At 42.8% G+C, this 22,384-nt stretch overlaps 1 protein-coding gene across 2 annotated transcripts in view; it reads right to left on the bottom strand.

The window, feature by feature from the left end:
* Window positions 1–18,507, bottom strand: part of KDM5A (lysine demethylase 5A) — a 50,940-nt gene extending 32,433 nt beyond the window's left edge. For both annotated transcript variants that reach the window (XM_086479418.1, XM_086479426.1), the window contains exons 1-8: window positions 18,343–18,507; window positions 16,300–16,377; window positions 15,194–15,316; window positions 11,690–11,860; window positions 11,062–11,196; window positions 5,671–5,776; window positions 5,030–5,118; window positions 1,875–2,033 (exon numbers count right to left, since the gene is read on the bottom strand). In XM_086479418.1, coding sequence (XP_086335544.1) covers window positions 1,875–2,033; window positions 5,030–5,118; window positions 5,671–5,776; window positions 11,062–11,196; window positions 11,690–11,860; window positions 15,194–15,316; window positions 16,300–16,377; window positions 18,343–18,507 — 1,026 coding nt within the window. The remainder of the gene's footprint in view (window positions 1–1,874; window positions 2,034–5,029; window positions 5,119–5,670; window positions 5,777–11,061; window positions 11,197–11,689; window positions 11,861–15,193; window positions 15,317–16,299; window positions 16,378–18,342) is intronic.
* Window positions 18,508–22,384: the final 3,877 nt, after the last annotated feature.

Below are 22,384 nucleotides of genomic sequence, written 5' to 3'. Positions count from 1 at the left end.
AAGTCTTCCACTGTTCTATCCCCATTCATCCCAAGAGTGCAAAAAAATACTAGTTCACATTTCAGCTACTCTTCCCACCCATTTCTAGTGTATTTCTTTCTTTTCAGCTCCTTTGTATTTGACGCAACATTTATACGTACAAGACATATTTGAAAACAAACATGACCTAGAACTATCTGATAGTCAGATGTTCAGTCATAAAGAAACAGGACTGGAAAGGAATTCAAGAGGAACTATCCTTAGACTATGTCCAGCATTTATTGAAGTAGTCCTTCAATGGAGCCTGCAACAGAGAATCTACAACATCTGTAAACACTGTCAAACAACGTTGACCTGAATACATATAAAGAGCCTTTACCCTATTCTTCCTAGCTTCTGTTCCAGCACCCTGCTGGTTAACACTAGATTAAGCATCTGTGCACAATTATCATTTAAAGTAATACTGAGGCAAAAAGGACTACTGAGCATTTCAAACCTCTTTCTGCTGTTATTTGTTTACCCTCCACTACATAATATCGCTACGTTTTTTTCCCTCCTTCCTCTTATTTTCAATGTATTTCCAGAATTTTTAAGTACTTCCTGTATGATTTGCCAGTAACAATTTGTTTGGCACCTTAACTTGCCTGATTTTGTCCCTACACAGAGATTTTTTTTTCCTCGGGATCAACATATCCCAGTTTTTACTAATACTAGTACTGAAATTTCTTGTAAGTTTCCACAGTCTTAAACCACTGCAGTCACTGTATTTACTACTATACTCTCTGAATTACCTCCACATTGGATTGCTGTAGTTTGCTAACACTGCTTTATTGCCCTCTCAAGAGAAAAATAAACAAGCAGCTTAATCTGCTCTGTAGCGGCACCCCAAAGGGTCAGTGGCATCCTTTCCCTTGCCTGTAACTACAAGTTTCCACCTCTCACAACAGCACTTGCCTGAGTTCATCTGACAACCTAATCTCTCTTGATGGCCAGAGAGCAGCAAGCTGATCCACCCCATTATATGGCTGCACAACGATTCATACACCACCATAAAGAATAGCAGAAGCCCACAGCCAGGAAGGATGCGGGGTATGTGGGGGGAAATGCATACATACCAGCGTGTGTGCACGCGCAACTGCCCCTTTTGGAAAAAACATGGTCTAAAAAGTTGAAGCCAGTCACAAAATTACAGATTTAGAAACATAAACTTTCATCCTCCGAATCCTACATCTACCAATTTCCTAAGCTTGTGAAATTTGTTTTCTTAAGACAAATACCAAGCCAATCAAGAGCGGTTCGCTGCCTTTAGGCTGTTGATCTCTCGGAACATGGTAGCTCTTTTTTGAACTATGAAATTCAACTAGCTTCCACCTTCAGAGCGTCAACAGTTCCTTTTTTAGTCTAAACCAAACCTAAAACAGCGACAAATTTTTAAATTAGTTCTTTCACTTTCTGCTCCAAGCTATTCTGAACGGTGCCATAATGAATTCCCAACTGTTAAAAGCTCCCTGTTACGCCCAAATCTCATACTTTACTTCATAGTTTACAAAATGTCTCACTGTTATGCTGAAACGCCTACCACAACCCTACTTCTCACCCTAATTTCCCACTACCAGCTTATCAAACTGAGTTTCAGCTCTTAGCATACAAAGGCCAAAGTTTTAGCTGTCACATGGCTGTATAACAAACAAAGATTATGCCCGAGCTCTAGAAGGAACACTTCTCAGGTCTCATCAACAAAGAACAGTTGAAGATTCACAGCTCCTCTTGACAATATTCCAAACAAAACTACAGCTTCTACTTGGATGGAACAGCACTGAGCCAAAATGCTCCTCTTCTGATCTTTCCAGGAACACAAGTATACATACGAAGCTTGAGCACTTCTTGAATTGTACCTCAGCAACACACTTCGGACACCTCCAGTCACCCTTGGGTACATCAGGTAAAGGAGGAATCAAGCAAAAAGTGTGATAGCTGTCATCACATCCATCACACAGTAGCAGTTTGTCCTCGTTATTTCCTCTGCCGCAGAATAAACAAACATACAGATCAACCTGTGAAGAAAAAAAGAAAAAAATACAGAAAGGAAAACAAGGTTACAAAACGTTCCCTCATCCAGAACTCGCCTTCCTTAAACTAAGGAATAAAGGATGTAATCAACGCAGTCTCCTCTGGTTTTTGAGAAGCATCGATAATGAACCATTATACTTCCCTTTCCCAAAGCAGTAATACATGGGGGGCAGGGGACTTTGGGTGCTGCAGAACTATCCAGTTCAGCTGGACAATTGTGTTCTAAATAACTCAAAGTAGCATCTCATTTACATTATTCTAAGGCAAAAGAATAGGTTACAGTTTTTAGAACTTTATGCTCCCCCTCTCTTTGAGCCTCTATCATGGAAAACAATTCAAACTAAATCCCTAAAAAAGAGTACAGAGTGAAGAAAATCTTCACAAACTATTTCAGAAACGTACATGCCATCGCTTGCAACAGTACAGTCATTACCTTTGCAATGGAAAAAGAGATAACAAAACCCACAAACATACAGATTTCAATCTAAAAATCCAAGGGGAAGGGAAGGAAATTGCACGTAAAGGTATCAACTTCTTTCTCATTTTCTCCAAAATAAAAGATAAAAACTCCAAATGGTAACAGATAAGTATTCATCCCAATACAATAGCAAACAATTTTCACAGGTGTCTGTCTGAGATAATCTCTCAACAAGAACAACACTGACTGGGGGATATTCTCAGGGACCAAAGAGAAAACCATATCAACAGGTTTCAAATTTTATTTGCTGTTGCTTCCTGTATTATTCAAAAGATTTTTAATCTAGTATAAACATTTAATATAGTATGAAGATCTGTAAGAATCTAAATGAAGAAACTGTGTATTAATTTATCACAGCTAAAAAAATATCTTATTTATACATTTTCACTAACAACATGAACTTCATGAACAGCACTTGCTCCAAATTCCGCTACTACTCCCATCAGTCACTGGGCAACTCAGGCTATACATATTTCCTTCATGCAACTCAAAATAGCACCAAAGCAGTGGGATTGTTTTTTGGGAGTCTGGTATTTTCATCAAGATGTTGCAGAAACATGTGCTTTTCAGCTGATTAGGTCCACAGTTGTGTTAAATATTTAATGTCAATCCCATCTTAGTTACACCAGCCTAGTTAAGCACGTAACTTCCTAGTAGCTATACAATAACATACTAAAGAAGATTGCTCAGGTTTCTTAAGAAACAATTTTAAACAATAATGCAGTTCTATTAAGAGACTTATCATTCTCCCCTTTTAAAAAAAAAATCCATGCACTCACCCTCATGGAATATCACGCGTGTCTAAAACACCAAACTAGTTAGTTTTGTCGCAAGTATATACAGGGGAGGGAGGGCACCTTAGCAGACATTTCCAGGTTCTCCTCCCAAAACTAAGAATGCATTAAAATGGCAACCATAAGTGGAGGCTACTCTATGTTACCCACTAGTTACCTATCACTGATAATTATCTTCTTTCCAAATTCATATTAACATATGCAATCTTTATGTTAGCTCAAGTGATGATTTGTCAAATACAAAGACTACATTGAAATAACATTCACAACAAGCAGATCCGTGATTACACAACAACCAGAAATAAATCTCCTAGCCATGTAACAGAGTAGACTATGATGATACTGGATGTGTCAAGGGGGGAGGGGATAAAAAGAAAAAGGTGTCTTTTATTTCACAGTTAGCATTTCCCATAGATAAAATAAATTTCACAGTTACCACTTCACAGAAAGGTAAGTGAATGAGAGAAGTACAAACAAAACTGCACCGCAGTATTTTTCAGTCAAAAGTTACAAAGCTAATGTATCACCTGAGCAATTCAAAGGCTGCTTTCCTTGAAGATCTCTCATCCAAGTATAAAAAAAAGCGTGGAACCGAAGAGTACTAAGTCACAGAATAGCACAGGACTACAGCTACAGCAATACAGTTCCAAAACAGCAGTTCTGTTGCTACAGCATTTTCATTTTCTCTTATAAATTGGGTAAATGGAAAGAGTACAAAAGTACAGTTTTCTATAAAGCAACAGGGACTAGACAAAATATTTTAAAATTAAAGCATACTTAAAACAAAATGGTCGCAACACTTACACAGCCTAAGAACACAATATACTCAGAAGCAGTAGCACAATTAAAAAAACCAGTCAAGTCACACAAATTCTAACTTAGCTGCAATGGCACAATGATCTGGTTTTTTAAAGAGCCAACTTCCCCCACATTTTTTCCCCCAGGAGGCATTTCCATATATAAAAATATGATCACTAGAGACACTTGGTTGCCTTGGCCTTCCACGTTTGAAATTTAAAATAAGCTATTCTAAGTGTTCTCCAGGCTAAGGAAAAGAACAGCTGAATTATTAGCGAAGAGTCTAATTCTTAAGACTTTAAAAACATGCATCTTCACTCATGGCTGTGTACACACGCTAAATTGTGATACGTGAAAAGTAAAAAGTCGTGTGCTATGAAAAGACATTAAGAACAACTATACACTGCTTTTCCATGGTCAAACATCAGAGCTAAACATTTAATTTTTCCCCTTAGGGGTTTCTCTTGCATGGACTTGTATGACAACTAGTTTAAACTCAAAATAGAAAAGACATGGAAGCTGGAATTGCTGAAGAACAAGCTCACAAACTACCAGAGCACCTCAAAATATCTTTCAAGGAAGAGAAGTAGTATTATAACCGTTCTACAAAGGGGAGCTCAAATAGAAAGTGAGCCACTGAAGACATGCAAGAAGCGTGTGGCAAAGCCCTCGAACCCATGATCAGCAAGTACCTCCATGTTACAACATCCATCCTGTCCGAGAGATTAAAACAGAAACATAGAACATATTTTTCAACATACTGTTTGTTCTTCCCATAACAGTATCATCTGCTGCAGTGTCCATCCATTCAGCTATTTGGGGGAGCAGGGAGGTGTTTTAGAAAAAAAAAATCTTAGTAAATCAATTAATTTCTTATTATCAGAAATCACAGCAAAAGAATCAAACTCACAAAGTTGACAGAAAGAGTTCCTTTGCGCTGCCTCATCTGCATTCCAAATGCTTCTGATCTGGTTCCCTTGCGTCTTCGTGTCACCTCATCTTGAAGTAAAATAAAGGTAGGTGTTATTATTATCACATCAAGATAGACTTAACTTGCAAAAACACCACGGATATCCAGCCTGGTACCCCACCTTTCATATCAGAAACTACCTGATAGTCCAAAGAAGGCAAAAATGCCTTGTTATACCTGGACAATCCAAAATCAACACGGATTAGGAAAATGTATTTTGCTTATCCTCACAAGTGATCCCAACGGCCTCACAAAACAGACTGAATTATGCTCGTAATTTGTACACTTAGTTGGTAAGATCAGTTTCAGTATTGTCAAATCCCATTTTCCCTTTCAGTGACTCAGCTCATGAAACAGCTGCTTAATTGTTATTCTTACTATATAATACATAAAGAGCTGAAACTATGCCAAGTTACATGAAGCACCCTGTAAATCCTTCTCATGAATGAAACCCTAGAATATCTAGCTTGCTTTCTTCAGTTACAATAATTTGCTTAGTTCTTAATGTTGTCTCTAGAGACATTCAGAAAGATTTAACAGCCTCCTTACTTTACAAAGCAACGAGCCCAAGATTTAATTACCTTCTTTATCCTTTGCTCCCAATGCCAGTCCCATCATCTTAGGTCCAGCTCCAAAGATCTGCAGCTTCTTTAGTTCAGTATTTCTACTCATTTCTCCCGCCTCCGCCTAAAAAGAAAAACAAGAACAAATCAGCACAAACCATCAATATTTCCCCTCCAGGTCTCTTCAAAATTTGTTCATATTTCACTCTCCCACAACATCAGCTCATCAAAAGAAAGGAAACAGAGGCATGAAAAGACACAATTTTCTGTTCCTAAAGCAAATAAACAAACGGAAATAGAATAAAAGACAGCATTTTTGTTCCAACTTCCCAAATTATTTCTCATTTAGGATTACAGATAAACCACAGAAAGTCACCTACACAGCAAATAAGATAACTATGTTTGATATTTATCAAAAAATAAATAAGAAGAATGCCACAGCAGTGTTTTCCAAAATCACCATGACTCAGTCAAGAGCTTGGATGCTAACACATACACTGTTTCAACAGGATTTTTTTTAACCAATTCCTTGAGTAGACATATACAAGCAAAACTACTGACTTTCAACCTACTTCCTTAAGCTTGGCTGCTCCCAGGTTTATTTGTGATGAAATATTCTGAGTACAACTCTTGAAATCACAGCTACTCACGGTGCCCTTGCAACCTCAAAACCAGAGATGAAAAGACCCATTAGAAGACAACTCCATGTCCCTGCCAGTAGTGTTTCCTGAAGAGTTCTGTTCAATTGAACTTCTGTTTCCCCACTACTCACCTACCTCATGTTCCTGCATCATGGCCACTAACCTAACAGCAAAAAGAACCTCCATATGCTGGTTTTACCTGCAATGCAATCACCTTGGTATTTTTCCTTAAGCTGCCTCCTTATACTTTCAAAACCCCTTCTAAGCTGATATAGAAGACCACTAAATTCTCAACATTTGCAATCTTCCTTCTGAAATTGACTCATCTTAAAAAGACCTCAGCAAATCTAATTCCAACAAGGTTATCTTCAAGTAACTTACTGACGATACTTCACCTGTTGTTTTCCACAGTTATGGCCTGATATCCCATGCATGAAATAAGCTCCCTTGGGGTGACACACATTCAGTTTTTAATCAACAAAAAAAAAACCCACCCCAAGTTCATATGCACCTGAAACACAGCTAAAAGAAAGAAGATAATTTCCATTTACTCAGCCTAAATCAGTTGTTCTTCTTGCTTCAGGAACATATTAAAAGAGATATCATTTTCTAGGCATTATTACTCTAACAAATTTTTAGTGATATTTAGAGTCCTTGCTCCCACTGAACTGTGTAGGCAGCACGCCAACCAGCACCTTTCCAAACTGATTGTTGCTGTTATTCTGACTTTGAACATTTATTAATCCTATGTTGCCCTTAAATTATTTTCAGTTTAGAGATATGTTATCAACTTTGTAAGCCCACTCTGAAATCGGACACTAATTGGCAAATTTTTCTCACAAATTCCTCACTCTTTGGCTAACAAGCAATAAGGAAACACTGACTTTTTCACTGTACAGGAAAGCCTACCACCTGGAGACTTCATAGTCCCTCAGTTCTCATTTGAAATTCATTAACAGCTCATCCATTCTCTCAACTAATAGAACCTGACAGAATCAACCCACATTACATTTCTCACCAGACAATTTTCCATCATTTCAGCAACATTTATGAACAATCTCCACAATTTCTCTCTCCTGCTGTTGTGACCTAAGATAATTTTCTCAATGACATCTGAAAAATAATTTTACTATTGTATTTACTAGAAGTAAATAATTAACGTGCAGTAATCTCTTTTCAGTTTTATAGCTCTGTTTAAAAATGCATTGCCCAAATATATTTTCATAACTTCATCGTCCAGATTTACTTGGATTCCACTAAACCTAAGTGGATGCAAACCATTCAGGCTCAGATGGAAAAAGCTATACAGTTTTCAAAAAGAGGTTGCATATTGAAATGCAAGTGGTTTTTAAAAATCAGATTCCTATATAACCTTACAAACACTGCCAGGATATTGATAGTTTAAGGTGTGAATATCAAAAGCATTCAGAAACCTCAATGAGTAGTCCTTCTGTGGTGTCCTTTAAGATTGTACAAAACCACTAAACTGTGAGCACATGGAAGCAGAAATCTTGCATGTCTTGACATTTTCTCATTGCTAACAACACAAAACTCCATCACACTTTCACATTATGTTTTTTTCCATATAAGCAAAATGAACTTGATTAAACACGATCCTATTCTCAGCTCCTCTTTTTCCTGAAAGATGCCAATACATTTTTGTTTCTTTTACTTTCTCAACTGAAAGTACAACCCAAAGGCTTTTCTCATATATGGGCAAATCCTAATAACATGATGCAGTTACACTGGATGCACAGACTATCTTTTTCTGTTGTCCTACCCTCATCAACTTTGAAACGTTTGGATCCCCACTACTACGCCCCCAGTGCGCAAGGCCAGAACAGTTACAACCAAAAACCAAAATATTTATGTGTTTTGGACATCTGTCAGCATCTCCCAGAGTTCTTTTGTTTCACACAATTATTCCCATGGAAAGAAATCTTTCAAATTAAAAAAAAGAAATGGAAGTTTCTTGTATGAGTTCTGTTATTCTGCAATCAACCAAATTTGGAAGAGAAACCTGAAAGCAGATACACTACCTAAAATTGGATTTAATTTTTCAGAAAATTCTCTGAACGTTAAGTTAAAATCTTTTGAAAAGACAGCACTTCATCATCTTTTTTCCCAGTACTGCACTTCTCCACCAGAAATCATGATGTAACCCCATCAGACAAATCCCTTGCCAGTTAAAACACACCATCTATGAAGATATACTACTCTTTTCTAAGAAGCATTCTCCTAAATTTAACCTTCCTCTTTTCTAATCTGAATTAATTCTACTTTTTGTTGTCCTTTTCTTTACAAGCCTTTAGTAATTCAGTTGCCTTTCTCCAGTTTTTGTGTGCGATAGCTTTCTTCAGAGAAAAGGGAAAGAGAATAAAGCATTAAGTTTATTTTTGAGCAGAATCTCTCATTACCAAATTACCCTGTTCCTATTCAGAGACAACGTATTCAACTGACACTTGATTGTAGTATCCAAAGACTCCCAGTCCATCTTTCACAAAGGAGAATTCTCATTCCCTATTTTCTTTCATTTTTCATTCTCTCTAAAAATTAAAAAATTTGCCTTTTTAAAGTCTGCCACCCCCTTCTACCGCTCAGGATCTTTTGTTTATTTCAGTAATTTCTGATTACTATCTTTATGCTTTCTTGTTCATCACTCATTCTTAAGTAAGTTATCTGCAAGAAGAAGATGCAGAGCATTTTTGGAAAGTACTTTCGGCACTTGGAAAAAAATCTAATGAGATGCAGAGGCCAGTGTAGTTACCCACACTCACTACTCAGGCATTGGGCTACTCTGCACACTACACAGAAATCATTCAGATGATTCAGCTAGAGCAGGGTGACATTTATGTAGCAGGTTTTTACATTACTTGCATATTACCTGTTCTCTGAAGACTATCTAGACAATCTCTGGTAGAACTCCAGCCAAGCACTTTAAACAATGTTAAATAAGGAGGTGCACTGGAATCTGGAACAATTTCTCAGCATTCCCCAGATATTTAGACTTCTACCATTGGGGGCTACGGAAGACAAATCTGTTTCTATAAACAGTTCCAGAGTTGACTTAAGAGAGTTACACACAGCTTCCAACACAGCCAAAAAATACTTCTCCTGGCTATGGAAGTAGGTTGAGTTTTCCTGCATTCAAGAACCCATTTCAGACATTTTAAGAACTGTAATGCTTAAAAGACAGCGTGGCTATAGGCCTAATAAAAGGTATTTTTAAATATATATATATATATATATGTGTGTGTGCATATTTACATTTGCAGATGATCCAAGTAAAATCACCTCTCATTTCTGAAATGCAGCCCCTTTAAATTAAATGAAACAGCTGTTTCTGTGTTTCTGATCTGTGCCAGGATCACCACAGAACCATTTTTTCCAACAAGGGGAAATGAGAAGTACATCATTCTACTGAAATCAGCAAAAGAAAAGATCCCACGGGATCTTGATAACATAATGGCACTTTTATGCCATGTGTAAGAAAGTGGTCATACTGGCATTATCCCACAAGATAGTGTTCAAATTCAAAGCAGAATTCCACGTAATGAATGGCCACTTCAGTTCCTGCACCATTCTCAGGTTTTCCAGATAGCTCGCTAACCATACAGGATTCCACAGATCTGCTAAGATCACAGCCTGGGACTCTTTGTGTGATGCCTTGCTACATGACTATGATAAATAGCATCGAGTTAGCTTCAGTAAGTTGAGAAAACAGACTAAAAAAGACAATTTAGTCTAAATCAATCATGATATCAGAGAAAAAGATGAAACTTTACAAACGATACTCAAATATCTCAGTGACAAAAAAGATGCATTTGAAAAAAAGCACTTTAAGAGCATTTGAAAAAACTTTGTGGTGCTTAAAGAAAGTCTAGAATGGCATCAAGCAAGCAGTAAGTTTGTTGCATACAAATCCAGCTTTTGCCCGTGTTCCGCTGACTGGCCAGCAGGGAGTCACCAGACCTGCTGCGAAGAGCCTTAGGATGCTGCCTGCAACAGATATCTTTGTCAAAAGGTGAAGGACGGCTTTAAATAGTGCAACAGAAGCAATGGAGCCATCAGGATAAGCCTCCAAGACTACTTCTAATGATACGGCATTTAAAATGGTGGTGAGTCAGTTTGAATTGAGATTTACTGGGGGATACTCCCAGGATTTAATATGACCTAGTAGAATATCGTAAGTTCCTATAGCACCACTAACTCAGAAGAAATTCCTTTCAGTAGAAAAACTGTGGAAACCCTATATAGCTCCAGCCATCACTGAGCACTTCCCCACATATCTGTTTCATTTCTTCAGAAAAAGTCTGTCCAGGTTGAGATAATTAGTCCCAAGTGCAATTTCCACAATTAAGGCAGACTTATCCACATACGTTTGCATTTGTGTAACTAAAGGGCGTATCTGAAAGAGTTTTCATGAACTTTTCAAACTCTGCACAAGCAGAAGTTTCAACATCATTTCACAAATGGCTTTTTATCCATTTAGTTTTCACAGGTTATTCACTACCAAAGCACCTAGGTCAGGTGTCAATAAACAAAAATCAGCTTTTAAAAGTTTTCAGATAAACAGTGCATCTACCATAAGCAAACCAGGCCTCAGAGAGACATCCTTCTCCAGATTTTATTTAAATGAAGACTGCTTTCTGGTGGTGCTTTTGAGCAGGCTCCCGCAGCCAGATAAAGGCTGTTGCACTGCCAAGGCTGCTGCGCTGCTGGAAGGAATGAGTGTTTTCTGCCCCTAAGAGCCAACCAGCAGGCGTACCTGGGATTTGACACGCCTGGTTCTCTTCAGCACAACGTTCATTCTTGAAGCCTGCTTTGGGGAAGCCTGGGCATCTGAGCTGAGGTCCTCAGCCTCCACTTTTTCCTTAAGGTCCAAGTTTGGCTTTTGGATGCCCTAGAGGATCAGAGCACAGGACACCAGGTTGACTGATCAGACAGTGCTAAGCATTCCATGGTCCGTGAATCATTCAATTTAGTAAGAAACAGGACAAGTGAAATCACAGAGCATTACGCAGGCCATTTGGACAAAAGTCCAATTAATCCATGCACCCGTCAAATAAGGAAGCTGAATCTCAACTGCCAGCTTATCGAGAGAGAGTGAAAGACATCTTTCCAACTAATCATACCACCTGTTGCCTTGTTCCCCTTCCCAACAGTTGGCCTCAGTCCTATAAAGAAATGGCTACCAGAAAATGACTACACAAGGTCACATTACAACTTCCAGCATTATTCTGCCACAAGTAAGCACGAGGGCGGTTCTAGGTTTGTTTATATAGCTAAAGCTTCTAAAAGCATAGACCCTATGTCCTAGTTTTGTCTGCAATAACAAGCAGCATTCTGTGTGCAGCTTGGTTTCCCTCTTCATATCGTGAAAGAAAGTGTCTCACCATAAGGCTGACCCCAGACTGGAAGAGCTCATAGGGGTACAAGATTCGTTCATAATGAGACTTCAGTAATGACCCCGTGCCTTTTCCTGGCAGGTAGCCAAGCCGACTTGCCACTTTAGACCATTTTTTCTCTTTAGTGACTACTTCAAAGCCTCCTTTGCTGGCAACAATCTGAAAGACATAAATAAAAAAGTTAAGGGTTCTGAGCTGCTCTCACCACCTTGCATAAACCAAGAACCAATTAAACGAACCAAATGTTAAAGGTTTCTATTAAAAAGTGACAGAATCCTGAATTTAGATTTTCTTTCCTGAAGGACTAGTACTTCAATAAACTAAGCACTTACTTATCCTCATTACCAAATACATTTAACAGAATGATCTCCCTAGTAAATGTAAACTGCGTACTGTCCTAGACAGGAGGAGTCCAACAGTTAAGATTTATGACGTGTTGGAAAGAATACAAACCCCACCATCAGAACAAACTGAAAAGTTAACTCTCACCAGACTTGTGCTCTGATGCAAAACACAAGCCTGGCCAGAAATGAAGGTCATTTTAACAGACCCCAGGCAGAAGGGAACGTTGGAGCTCACAACTTCAGTTATAGAAACTCTCACAAAACCCTGAACGGAAGAGAGACTACTGTAAAAAGAGGAGAAAGTGAACTTACCTTCCAATTAACTCAGTCCAGTTTTTCACCTAACTTCAATTGGTTACATCATCTAGTAATCCACATACAGAACCGTATCACTGCTTACATGTAACTAGTACATACACAGAATGAAAGATGACAGACTATTTGCCTCCAAGCCACAATCAAACAGCATGAGAGTTACTTCCTCAGAAACACTGGCCATATTTCCACTGCCTCCATTCCCTCTACTGTTTCACTGCCAAGTGGCTTAAAACCCAAATGGATTTAATTTCATTTATATTACTGTAAGACTAACAGCATTTCTATGACAGTGTAGTTTCACATTACATTTCTTCACACATGAGGTCCAAATTTCATTCTTAACGTCTCACAGACTTTTAAAAACCTCAGTGCAAAAACATTTTGTTACTGGAGTGAAATTCATGGTTTAGTTTTGAGGCTGAGGTAAATTCAAAAGCCTAATTGTGACAGTGACAAATAAACTACTTACTTCTGGCTCCTTCTATGATCAGAGATAGCTACACCTAGATAAAACAGTATTATTGACCATTATTTTTCCTTGTATTTACAGCAAAGTACTAGAAAGCCATTTTAAATGAAATTATTCCTAGATTTCAAGTTTTCTTCAAAATGTCAATGAAAAATTGATTTCTAAAATGATCTACAAATGAGCAATGGCTAGAGAAGCCACTAAGTAACTAAATAAGGTTAGACCTGCATATTTGCAGTCAACTAAAATGTTCCAGCTCACAACAGTGACCCAGATATTTCCCAGTACCCTATGATAATTCTCCATATTCCAGCAAACCACCATAGACATGAAAACAACAACAAAAAAAACCCCAAAAAAACACAAAACCAAATACTGAAAGACATTTTATCAGCTTTTCTCTGCACTTTATCAGGAATTCCAGACTGTCCAGACTATGACTTCCTTCCTTAAAAATGAAATCTATTCAGATCTTTACATTTTTAGCTAAGAGAAAGAAAGCTTGATGGGCAATGGAAACTGATGCTCTAACCTAGAAGCACTAGAACTACCTTATCTTAATTCCTTACCTCACAAGAAGAAATCTACCTATTTTGTAACGGGTTTGCAAGGCAAGGTTTTGGTAGCAGGGAGGTTACAGGGGTGTCTACAAGTTTCCAGCTGCTAGAAGTTTCCCCTGTGTCTGATACAGCCAGTAGCAGCTGGCTCCAAGAGGGACCCACCACTGGCCAAGGCCGAGCCCACCAGGGATGGCGGCAGCACCTCTGGGATAACGTGTTTAAGAATAGGAAAAATGTTACTGTGCAGCAGCCAGAGAGGAGTGAGAATATGTGAGAGAAACATTTCTGCAGACACCAAGGTCAGTGAAGGAGGAGGGGGAAGAGGTGCTCCAGGCACCAGAGCAGCGATTCCCCTGCACCCTGCAGTGAAGACCATAGTGGGGCAGGCTGTCCCCCTGCAGCCCACGGAGGTTAACGGTGGAACAGATATCTGCATACACCCTGTGGAGAACCCCACACCAGAGCAGGTGGATGCTCAAAGGAGGTTGTGGCCCCGTGGGAAGCCTGCACTGGAGCAGGTTTGCAGACAGGATTTGTGACGCCCCCCCACACCGGAGCAGTCGGTTCCTGAAGGACTGCACCCCACGAAGGAGACCCATGCTGGAGCAGTTCGTGAAGAACTGTAGCCTGTGGGAAGGAACTCACGCTGGAGAAGTCATGGAGGACAGTCTCTCGTGAGAGGGACCCCATGTTGGAGCAGAGGAAGAGAGTGAGGAGTCCTCCCCCTGAGGAGGAAGGACCAGCAGAAAACAATGTGATGAACTGATCGCAACCCCCATTCCCTGTCCCCCTGTGCCACTTGGAGGAAGGAGGTAGAGAAATGGGGAATAAAGTTAAGCCTGGGAAGAATGGAGGGGTCGGGGGAAGGTGCTTTAAGATTTGGGTTTATTTCTCATTGCTGTTCTCTCATTTGATTGATAACAAACGAAATTAACTTCCCCAAGTCAAGGCTGTTTTGCCCATAATGGTAATCGCTGAGTGATCTCCCTGTCCTTATGTCGACTCACAAGCCTGTCATTGTATTTTCTCTCCTCTGTCCAGCTGAGGAGGGAGAGTGATAGAGCAGCTTTGGTGGGCACCTGGCATCCAGCCAGGGTCAAACCACCATGTATTTGTATCAACAAACCATCCTTAGCAGGTAACTTTATAGCAGTACAGATATTTTACCAATGCCAAAGCAAACCAACAGAGATTTTGTTTGTGTGCAAACTTTGAAACAAAACTATACCAAATACAACTATAGTAGTATAAATTTCTAGCCAGTCTTAAACCTAGCCTGTTTTGGAATTTAATTAAAATAATTATTCCAGAAGTTGACACTATAAACTCTCAAAGACACATGTTTATGTCACATCAAGAATCTCTATTAGGAGAAAGGAGAGAGCAATTAAAACAACAATTCATTACAGAATTGCTAGGTCAGGAGACGAACTGCACGCAAGTATACTGCCACCTTCTCAAAAAACACCTCAAACTGCTGCACCTACTATACGTAAAAAAGCAGAACTTAAAAGCAAGCGGCCAGCTGACATCACGCTGTTCAAGCTGTATACAAGGCAACGAACACATGCTGCATACAATCCCACCAAAGGCAATTGATTTAACTATGCTTGACATGTCTGCCATAACCACTCAATTTAAAAATTCTCTTTCACTATTATTTTTCCCCCCACTCTCTCATTTAATCTCTGTATTAATGAGATTAAGTGCTGTAAAACAAGCTCTCCCTGTTGCTTGGCTTCATGAGCTGGAATGAAAGATGAGGTCCCTAACTGACCAAGGCCTACAATTACTTACTCACCTTGCTCAGGGCATAGAGATCCAATATTTTTCTCTCCACCACAGGGATTTTTAAATTGGATCCTTGGAGTTCCCAAAATTTTGCTAACTGATCCAAGAAGTCCAGCTTCACTCTTGTCATTGCCTGCAATCAATAAAGGGAGACAAATGCGTATGTCCCAAAACAAGCATGACAATACCTTTCAGTCCCGAGAAAAAATATGACAAGTTTTTATAGTGTTTACATTTTCAAAGTGCAACTTGACAAGCGACATATTTGTTAGTCATGTAAAAAACCCTCTAGAAATACTTGCATTCAAGAGCCTATAAACCAAACTCCTATACCTAACAATTCCTTGGTTTGAAATCAAAATGGATAGTTATGAAAAATCAGTTTCCAGGGAGAAACACAAGAGCAATTATTAACATGTACATTGGGGAGGAGGGGGAGAGTTATAAACCGTTTTTATATATGCCTTAACCATGCAGAAAGGCCTCCTCCCTTGAGTATTTTTGAGGTACTCAAATCACTTTCAGTAAGAAGACCCATTTACAACATCATGTATCATTTGGCTCTTGGTATATGAACAGAGCAAAGCTTTGAGAAATGTTGTGGAGAAAAAGGAAAAACCAGGACAGAACGAGACTCCTACTGCTTTCAAGAAAGCTCCCATACATTTTTGAATCATAAAATTAACCAGCTATAATAAGCCTGTAAAATAACAGTTCATTTTAAGACTTAAAAGGCATTATTAAGACAGTTTAAGGTAACCAGGGGCTTCAGAACAGCAGTAAACATTTTTTAAAAAGTTTTGTTGCCTGTGGAGCTCTGAAGACCAGACAGTGGCTGCTCTTACTACACAACATGGTACTTGGCATTCATTTTAGACATTTCCAGTTGAATGTGAAAAACTCTTGTGGTTATTTTGGGCAATAAAATAAAACCCAGACTTTCCTCAAAGCCGTGGAGAGTTATTTTACATGAACTCTGCCACTGCCAAGTATAAACACTGATGTGGTCTACGGGTTTCTAAAGTCTCCCCCATCCAGAAACCTGCCAAGATGTAAATCTCAGGCAAGGAGACCTACTGTTTTCAGTGGAAACATACCAACAGTGGAAAAGCTCACCTCCAGTTCATTCAGGCGCTGAATTCGTGGAGTGAAACGAAAACTTTGTACTTCACATGCAAACGGAGGCTGCCAGTCCTACAGAGAGAAAGACATTTGATTGCTTCAAGAAATTTCTAAAAAAAAACCCGCAGAAAACAGAAGACCCTAACAATGTCTAAGTAAACAAGCTCCCAACAGTGAGTTTCTCAGTACAACTGGTGACATCATTTTCCCATTTTTTGACATTCTTATGCTTTTAAAATAATGTTCTTCCCACAATATTTTAGTTTGAAGAAAAAGATCCTCACAGAATCAAAAATACTAAAGAAAAGAAGGTTCAAAGCACTTCAGCATGCATTACATCATACTGAGTTTGAATATGAGCGATACTCTGTAGCTTGTGGGTTATTTATTTACTTTTTTTTAAAGTTCCATATATCCTGCACATTGCAAAATTCTCACCATCGGCAAACACTAAATAAAGCACATTATTACGCATCTAACTTTTTTTGTGTTTATCTACAGCCATTTCAATAAAGATAAGACTACCAGTTGGCAGTCCAATTCTTTAACAGAAACGCAGCCTTAAATAATGACTTTCTCAACACAGCCTGCAGTCAGCTCCACCACAAGTGCCTCCTAGCTCCATCTCTCAAAACTGTGTTACAACATCAAGACAAGTATAATTCAGCCTTTTGGTACTTTTTAAGACAGCTTAAGTTACCATAGATTGTCTACCTAGCAGTAAATACAACAAAGTAAGGACACCCCATTCCAGGTGGACAAGCTACACACTAAATATTTATTATTTGCACTGCTGCAGCACATAAAAGCCTCAAGCACAATCGTAAAATATTTACAGCTTTAAATAATGGAAAAGAATAATAAATCAGTCAGGTTAGTATAAAGTGCCTGATTTAGTCCTTATTGCTGGTTGCAAATCAACCTGACGCATGCATCCTGCAAAACCCTGCAACGCAAACAGCTAAGCAATCAAGGAGAAATATAAACGCATTCAACGGCCAGGAAAGTTCTAGTTATTCTCAACGACCAGGATCTGGATCAGTTTCTTGTGGCCTCTCAACCTAAGCCATTCTGCTTATTTTAGAAAGGGCAGCCCCTTGGAGGTCAAGTTTTCCCCATGTCATTAAACCAACTAAACAGATTCCAACGACCCAGACAGGTCAGGAGTAGAGGAAGGATCATGAAATCTAATCAGCAACCCCCGTACCCACGTTGTTCTCAGCTACACGCCTTCATTTTTTTTTTTTTCATCCTCTCTCTCAGTATTTTCAACTCTCATTTTACAGTCGTATTTGAAGTTGATGTGTACTTTAATTACAAAGTGATCTAACCGCCTTTTGCCAAATTGCCTGACGTTCTCGCCTAAACGGTTTACCAGGTCACAGGGCAAGTCATCATAAAATAATGATCAAGTCAGAGAGATTAAGTTTCTACTTTCTAAACTGCTACGCATAAACCTAATTCCCCTGCACGAACAGGTTGGCCGTGCGTCTATTAACAGTTTAAAGATGACGTTCGTAAACAACGATCCATTAAACAAAAAAAAATAAATAAAACCCAACACATTTTCCACCTTCCTTTCCACCCTCCCGGAGCAAACACCTGATTTTCATCTACAATGCCCTCACCGTTTTCACAAGTCGGCTGTTGGATTTTTTTTGTGGTTTTGTTTGGGTTTTTTTTCTTAGTAAAAAGAGCGTGAAGTCCCAGACACCGCCATGTACTACCAGCTTCTCACCTGCTCCAAAGCAACCTCCACAAAACCTAGCTCTCAAATCAAAGGCTACACAGGTTCCTTGGTGCCCCGGCACAGACACCGAGGCCTACCGAAGGCGACACACGAAGCCCCAGGCGAGTACCGGGAGTGGGGGAAGGGGCTCCCCGGGTCCCCCCGTCCACCGCTCTGCCACCAAGACCCTGGGCCCACTCAGACCTCCCGGTACACCCTGCAGAGCCCAGGGCACACGACGAGCCCCTCCCGGCCGCTCCGGGCCCGGCCCGGTCCCCGGCCCTGCCCCCACCCCAGGCCGGCGGTACCTTGGGTGGCCGGATCTTGCAGATGCCGGTTTTCTCGGCCAGGCCGCGGATGCGGCCGATGAAACCGAGCGGGTCGCTGAACTCCTCCCAGCTGGGCTCAAACACGGGGCACTCGGGAGGGGGGACGAACTCGGCCGCATAGCGCGACCCTCCACCCCCCGACATGGCGGCAGGGGGTGGGCGCCGCCGACGCGGGGAGCGCACCGAGGGCCGCAGCGGGGCAGGGCGGAGAGGGGCGGCAGGGGGCGGCGGGGGGGGGGGGGGGGGGGCGGGGGGGGGGCGCCTTCAGGGGCTGCCGGAGGGGCTGGGCCGGTGGCCCAGGTGCATCCTCTGGCGGCGGCTGCCGGGCGGCGCGGCGGGGACACCGTGCGGGGCGGCGGGGGGCAGCTCCTGCCGAGTGTTGTTGTCCTGTCCCCCGGGGCTGCCTCCCCCCACACCGAGCCCCTCTCGCTCGCGTTCCAGCTCGCCGGAAGTTACGCGTCTCGCTTTGAGACCTCCCCCGGAAGCGGGAGGAGCTGTTGTCTTCCGATCCAAAAAATAGTCCCTCCACCACTCTTCTGGTGAGGCGTGTCCCAGCGCCGAGGACCCGGCCGCCTCCCGGCCCCGCCGCTCCGGGGGACACTCCTCCGACAAGACCCGAGAGCGAAACGGCGCCGCCCGCCGCCCCTCAGGACACACTACGGCGCGGCTGGGGGTGGAGGGGGCCCGGGTCTGAGAAAGGGGGGGCGGCGGGGGGGGGGGGGGGGGCCGAGGAGGGCGGGGCCGCCTCCACTTCCGCCGCGGAGGAATGTGCGACGAAACTCGAGACATTCACTTCCGGTGCTGAAAGGGCCGTTTCGCCCATTGTCTGAGCCGGACGTCAGGAGGAGGGCCGGGAGCCACGCCCCCTCTCGCAGGCCGCGCCCCGCGGCGGCCGGTGGGCCCGGGGAGGGGCGGCGCGCCGTTCTCGCAGGGCCCAGCGAGCCGAGCCGAGCCGAGCCGAGCCGGGCCGGGCGGGCAGTCGCGCTTCCCGGCAGGCGGTGCCTAGCCTCCGCCGCGGATTCTTCTGTTCTGGTTGTTTCACTTTTGCGTTACAGGGCCCGTCAGCGGGGCCGGGCAGCCAGTCGGCCCCGAGCAGGCCCCGGCGGGCCTGCGCTTGTGACCCTGTGGGGCGGCTCCTCTGGCCGCTCTTGAGTTTAATCACAATTAACCGGCGGTAAGGCCCGTCCACAGACGTGTCCGTTGGCAGCCCCGGCATCCCCGGCCCAGCGACCCTCTCGCTGCTCCTCCATTAAGGTCTCGGCAGTCGGGCCGGTAACCCATAACGAGGTTGGGTGACGTACTCCACCATCGACCGCCGGCCTCTGCGCTATGTGTAGATACTCCGCTGATCTCCCTGTACAGAATGCTTTATTTCCAAAATCCGGTGCCGTCCTGGTTTGGCTGTGACAGAAGCACAGCCCAGCCATGCCAGGCAGGCTCCAGTCAGCCAGGGCAGCTGACCTGAGTTAGCTACAGGTGTAGCGCACACCATGATGTCATGGTCATTATAAAGGCAGAAGGCTTGCTGAGGAAGGGGAGCTTCTCTGGGGTCTTGCTTGTGTCCTTCCTGCTCCTCTGGCTTCTCCCTGCTTCCCAAGGACTGCTCTCTTGGTGATTGTGATGGCTGGATATTTGTTTGGCTGAGTGTAACTCTGCATATCTCTGTTGGTATTAATGTTACCTCATTAAAATCTGTTCTCACTTCTACCCGTGAGTCTCCTTTCCTTTTCCCCAGTTCCCCTCCCGGGCTGGTGAGGGGTCATTGGGTGATAAAGCCCTGGGTATAGGCTAAATATAGCCAAGTACTCACAAGTTGAGACTTGCTCAGTACCTCTTCTATCTATCCATTATGACATAGTCTTCACAAAGAATTGTGTGGTGGTGGTTTTTTTAACCAGAGCCCTGTCTTCAGCATTCACCATATTCCACATCCCAGTTTATTCTTACTGTTTATTCCAGCCTTGGTCCTGGTGTAACATTTCAGGCAATTTTCTCCTCCCATTACCATGAGGCTTGCAAGATCTGCTTCAGGCAAATACATCAATCAGCACTGTTTCCCTCCCAGATTAAGGAGGTGTCACCCCTGTTTTACAGGTGGGAGACAAATGGCTCCCATGCAAATGGTTAATTCTCACAGAAGTTATAGGTAAGAGCAAACCAATCTTAAAAAACATGGAGTGAATTTACTGATGGTTGTTGTGTTGTTGTAATGTCATCTTGTATTTTGCAGAGGGTTCCTGACATGGAGGCCTGATGCTTTTATGACTGAAAAAGCATGTGGAGTGCAGATGTTTCCTCACCAGTATCTAGAAATCATATTTCTACATACTCCTGCCATTGTTTTTAATTATTTGGTTGTGTCTCTCCTCTGATGATCTGTAGCAGATTCTTTTGAGGAAATGTGTGTATATTCTACTCCAGCAGCAGAATCACCAATGTACCAAATTCCCCAGATAAGCGCTGATTTAGCCAGGAGTACTAGGGAGGAAGAAAAACTCTGTGCTAGGAAGCACCTAATCCACGCAAAACCTTTGTTTTGAGAACCGGTCTTTTGCTGATTTCCTTCTAGGCGGTTCAAGGTCGTTTTGTTTTTGTGTATGTTTGGGCCAGTGGAGAGCTCTGGAAGGTGCTGCTGGGAAGGGTGCAGGTTTTCCTGATGGAGCAAAAAGCTAAAAATCCCCAATAGCCTGTGAGGGGCGTTTTTTCATTTCACCGTTTCTGCACAACACCCTTTTTGAAACAGAATTTTACATTTTTTGCTGTAACCCCCTCTGTTTTGGGGGCTGTTGTCCACTGAGACACTGGGCCGTGCTGGGGCTTATGTACCCCACATCAATCTTCATTCTCCTTGGTCCCCTAGAAGTGTTTATCACTTCCCTGAGAGGAGGCTTCAGCCCCTTGTACAATATATCCAACTGCTTTGTGGGAAGCGGAGAAGGCAGCTAGTCCAGCCAAGGGTACCAGCAGCCTTTCTTCTGGACTTTGCCCAGAAAATGACCTGCCCTCCTCTTTTCGCTATTTATTGAGAAAATTGATTTGAATAAGAACCTCACAGTTTTGTAAGTAAGCCTAGATTATTTTTTTTTTTTGTAATACAGAAAGTCCACTTCTTTAAAGAAACTTTAAGAAAAGAAGCTGGCTTGTTTTTTTTCCAGCACACTTAGTAAATCAGGAAATAGTGTATTGCATAAAATTGTGAGACCGCTACTAAGCGCAGCTGTGTTTGGGGGATACATGGGGGGGGGGGATGAAGAGGCTAAAAAGCACCTAGATGATCTAAAACACACGTGTGCATCTTCAGCCAGAGTTTGAACCTGCGAGTGCTTCGCAACTCCCATGTTTCCTTCAGCTCATTTTCAAAGAAAAAATGGATGTTTGGGTGGGTTCTGTGCTGCTGTTGAGGAAATGAGGCCCCGCTGCAGGTTGCGTTTATTTTACCCAGCGCTCTAAGCCCTGCCATCCCAAAAACAGGGTTACTAAGCGAAAGCTGTACATTTCTTTCCCAAGCAACCGCGCCCCCCCCCCCCCCGCCGCCATAGTGGGTAGGCCGCGGTGCAGACCTGCCGCCCGCGCCTCCCCACCGTCCCGCGCACGCGCAGTGCCCCCCACCCCAGCCACCCAAGGACTACAACTCCCGGACGCGCCCGCGCGGCGCTCATGCCGCCCGTGTCGCGAACGCTGATTGGTAGAGGCGGCGGGCTCCGCATGGAAGGCTGGCCGTGATTGGAGGAGGCGGCGGGCGGCAGTTTGCCTGGCCGTTTAAGTTGCGGAGGGTCGGCTACGGCGGTTATTTTGCCGTTGGGGCCTTTCGCGATCGGGGCCGTGAGGCGGCGGCCCCTCCCGCGCTGCCTTGGGAGCTGCAGCTTGTCCCTGGGCTGTTTGGCAGGGCCGGTCCCGGCCCCTCCGCCCCCTCCCGCCCTGGGGCTGTTCCGCGCCGCTATGGCCGTTCCCAGCGGGTCCTGCAACGTGCCTTAGCTTGCGCTTCCGCCGGGCACCCCCACCTCCGCCGGCCTCCCGGGGT

The sequence above is a fragment of the Leptosomus discolor genome, chromosome 1 (assembly GCF_034619465.1).
Source record: "Leptosomus discolor isolate bLepDis1 chromosome 1, bLepDis1.hap2, whole genome shotgun sequence".
Lineage (NCBI taxonomy): Eukaryota > Metazoa > Chordata > Aves > Leptosomiformes > Leptosomidae > Leptosomus > Leptosomus discolor.
The sequence above is the reverse complement of the archived record's forward strand: the minus strand, read 5'-3'. Positions and strand labels throughout refer to the sequence as shown.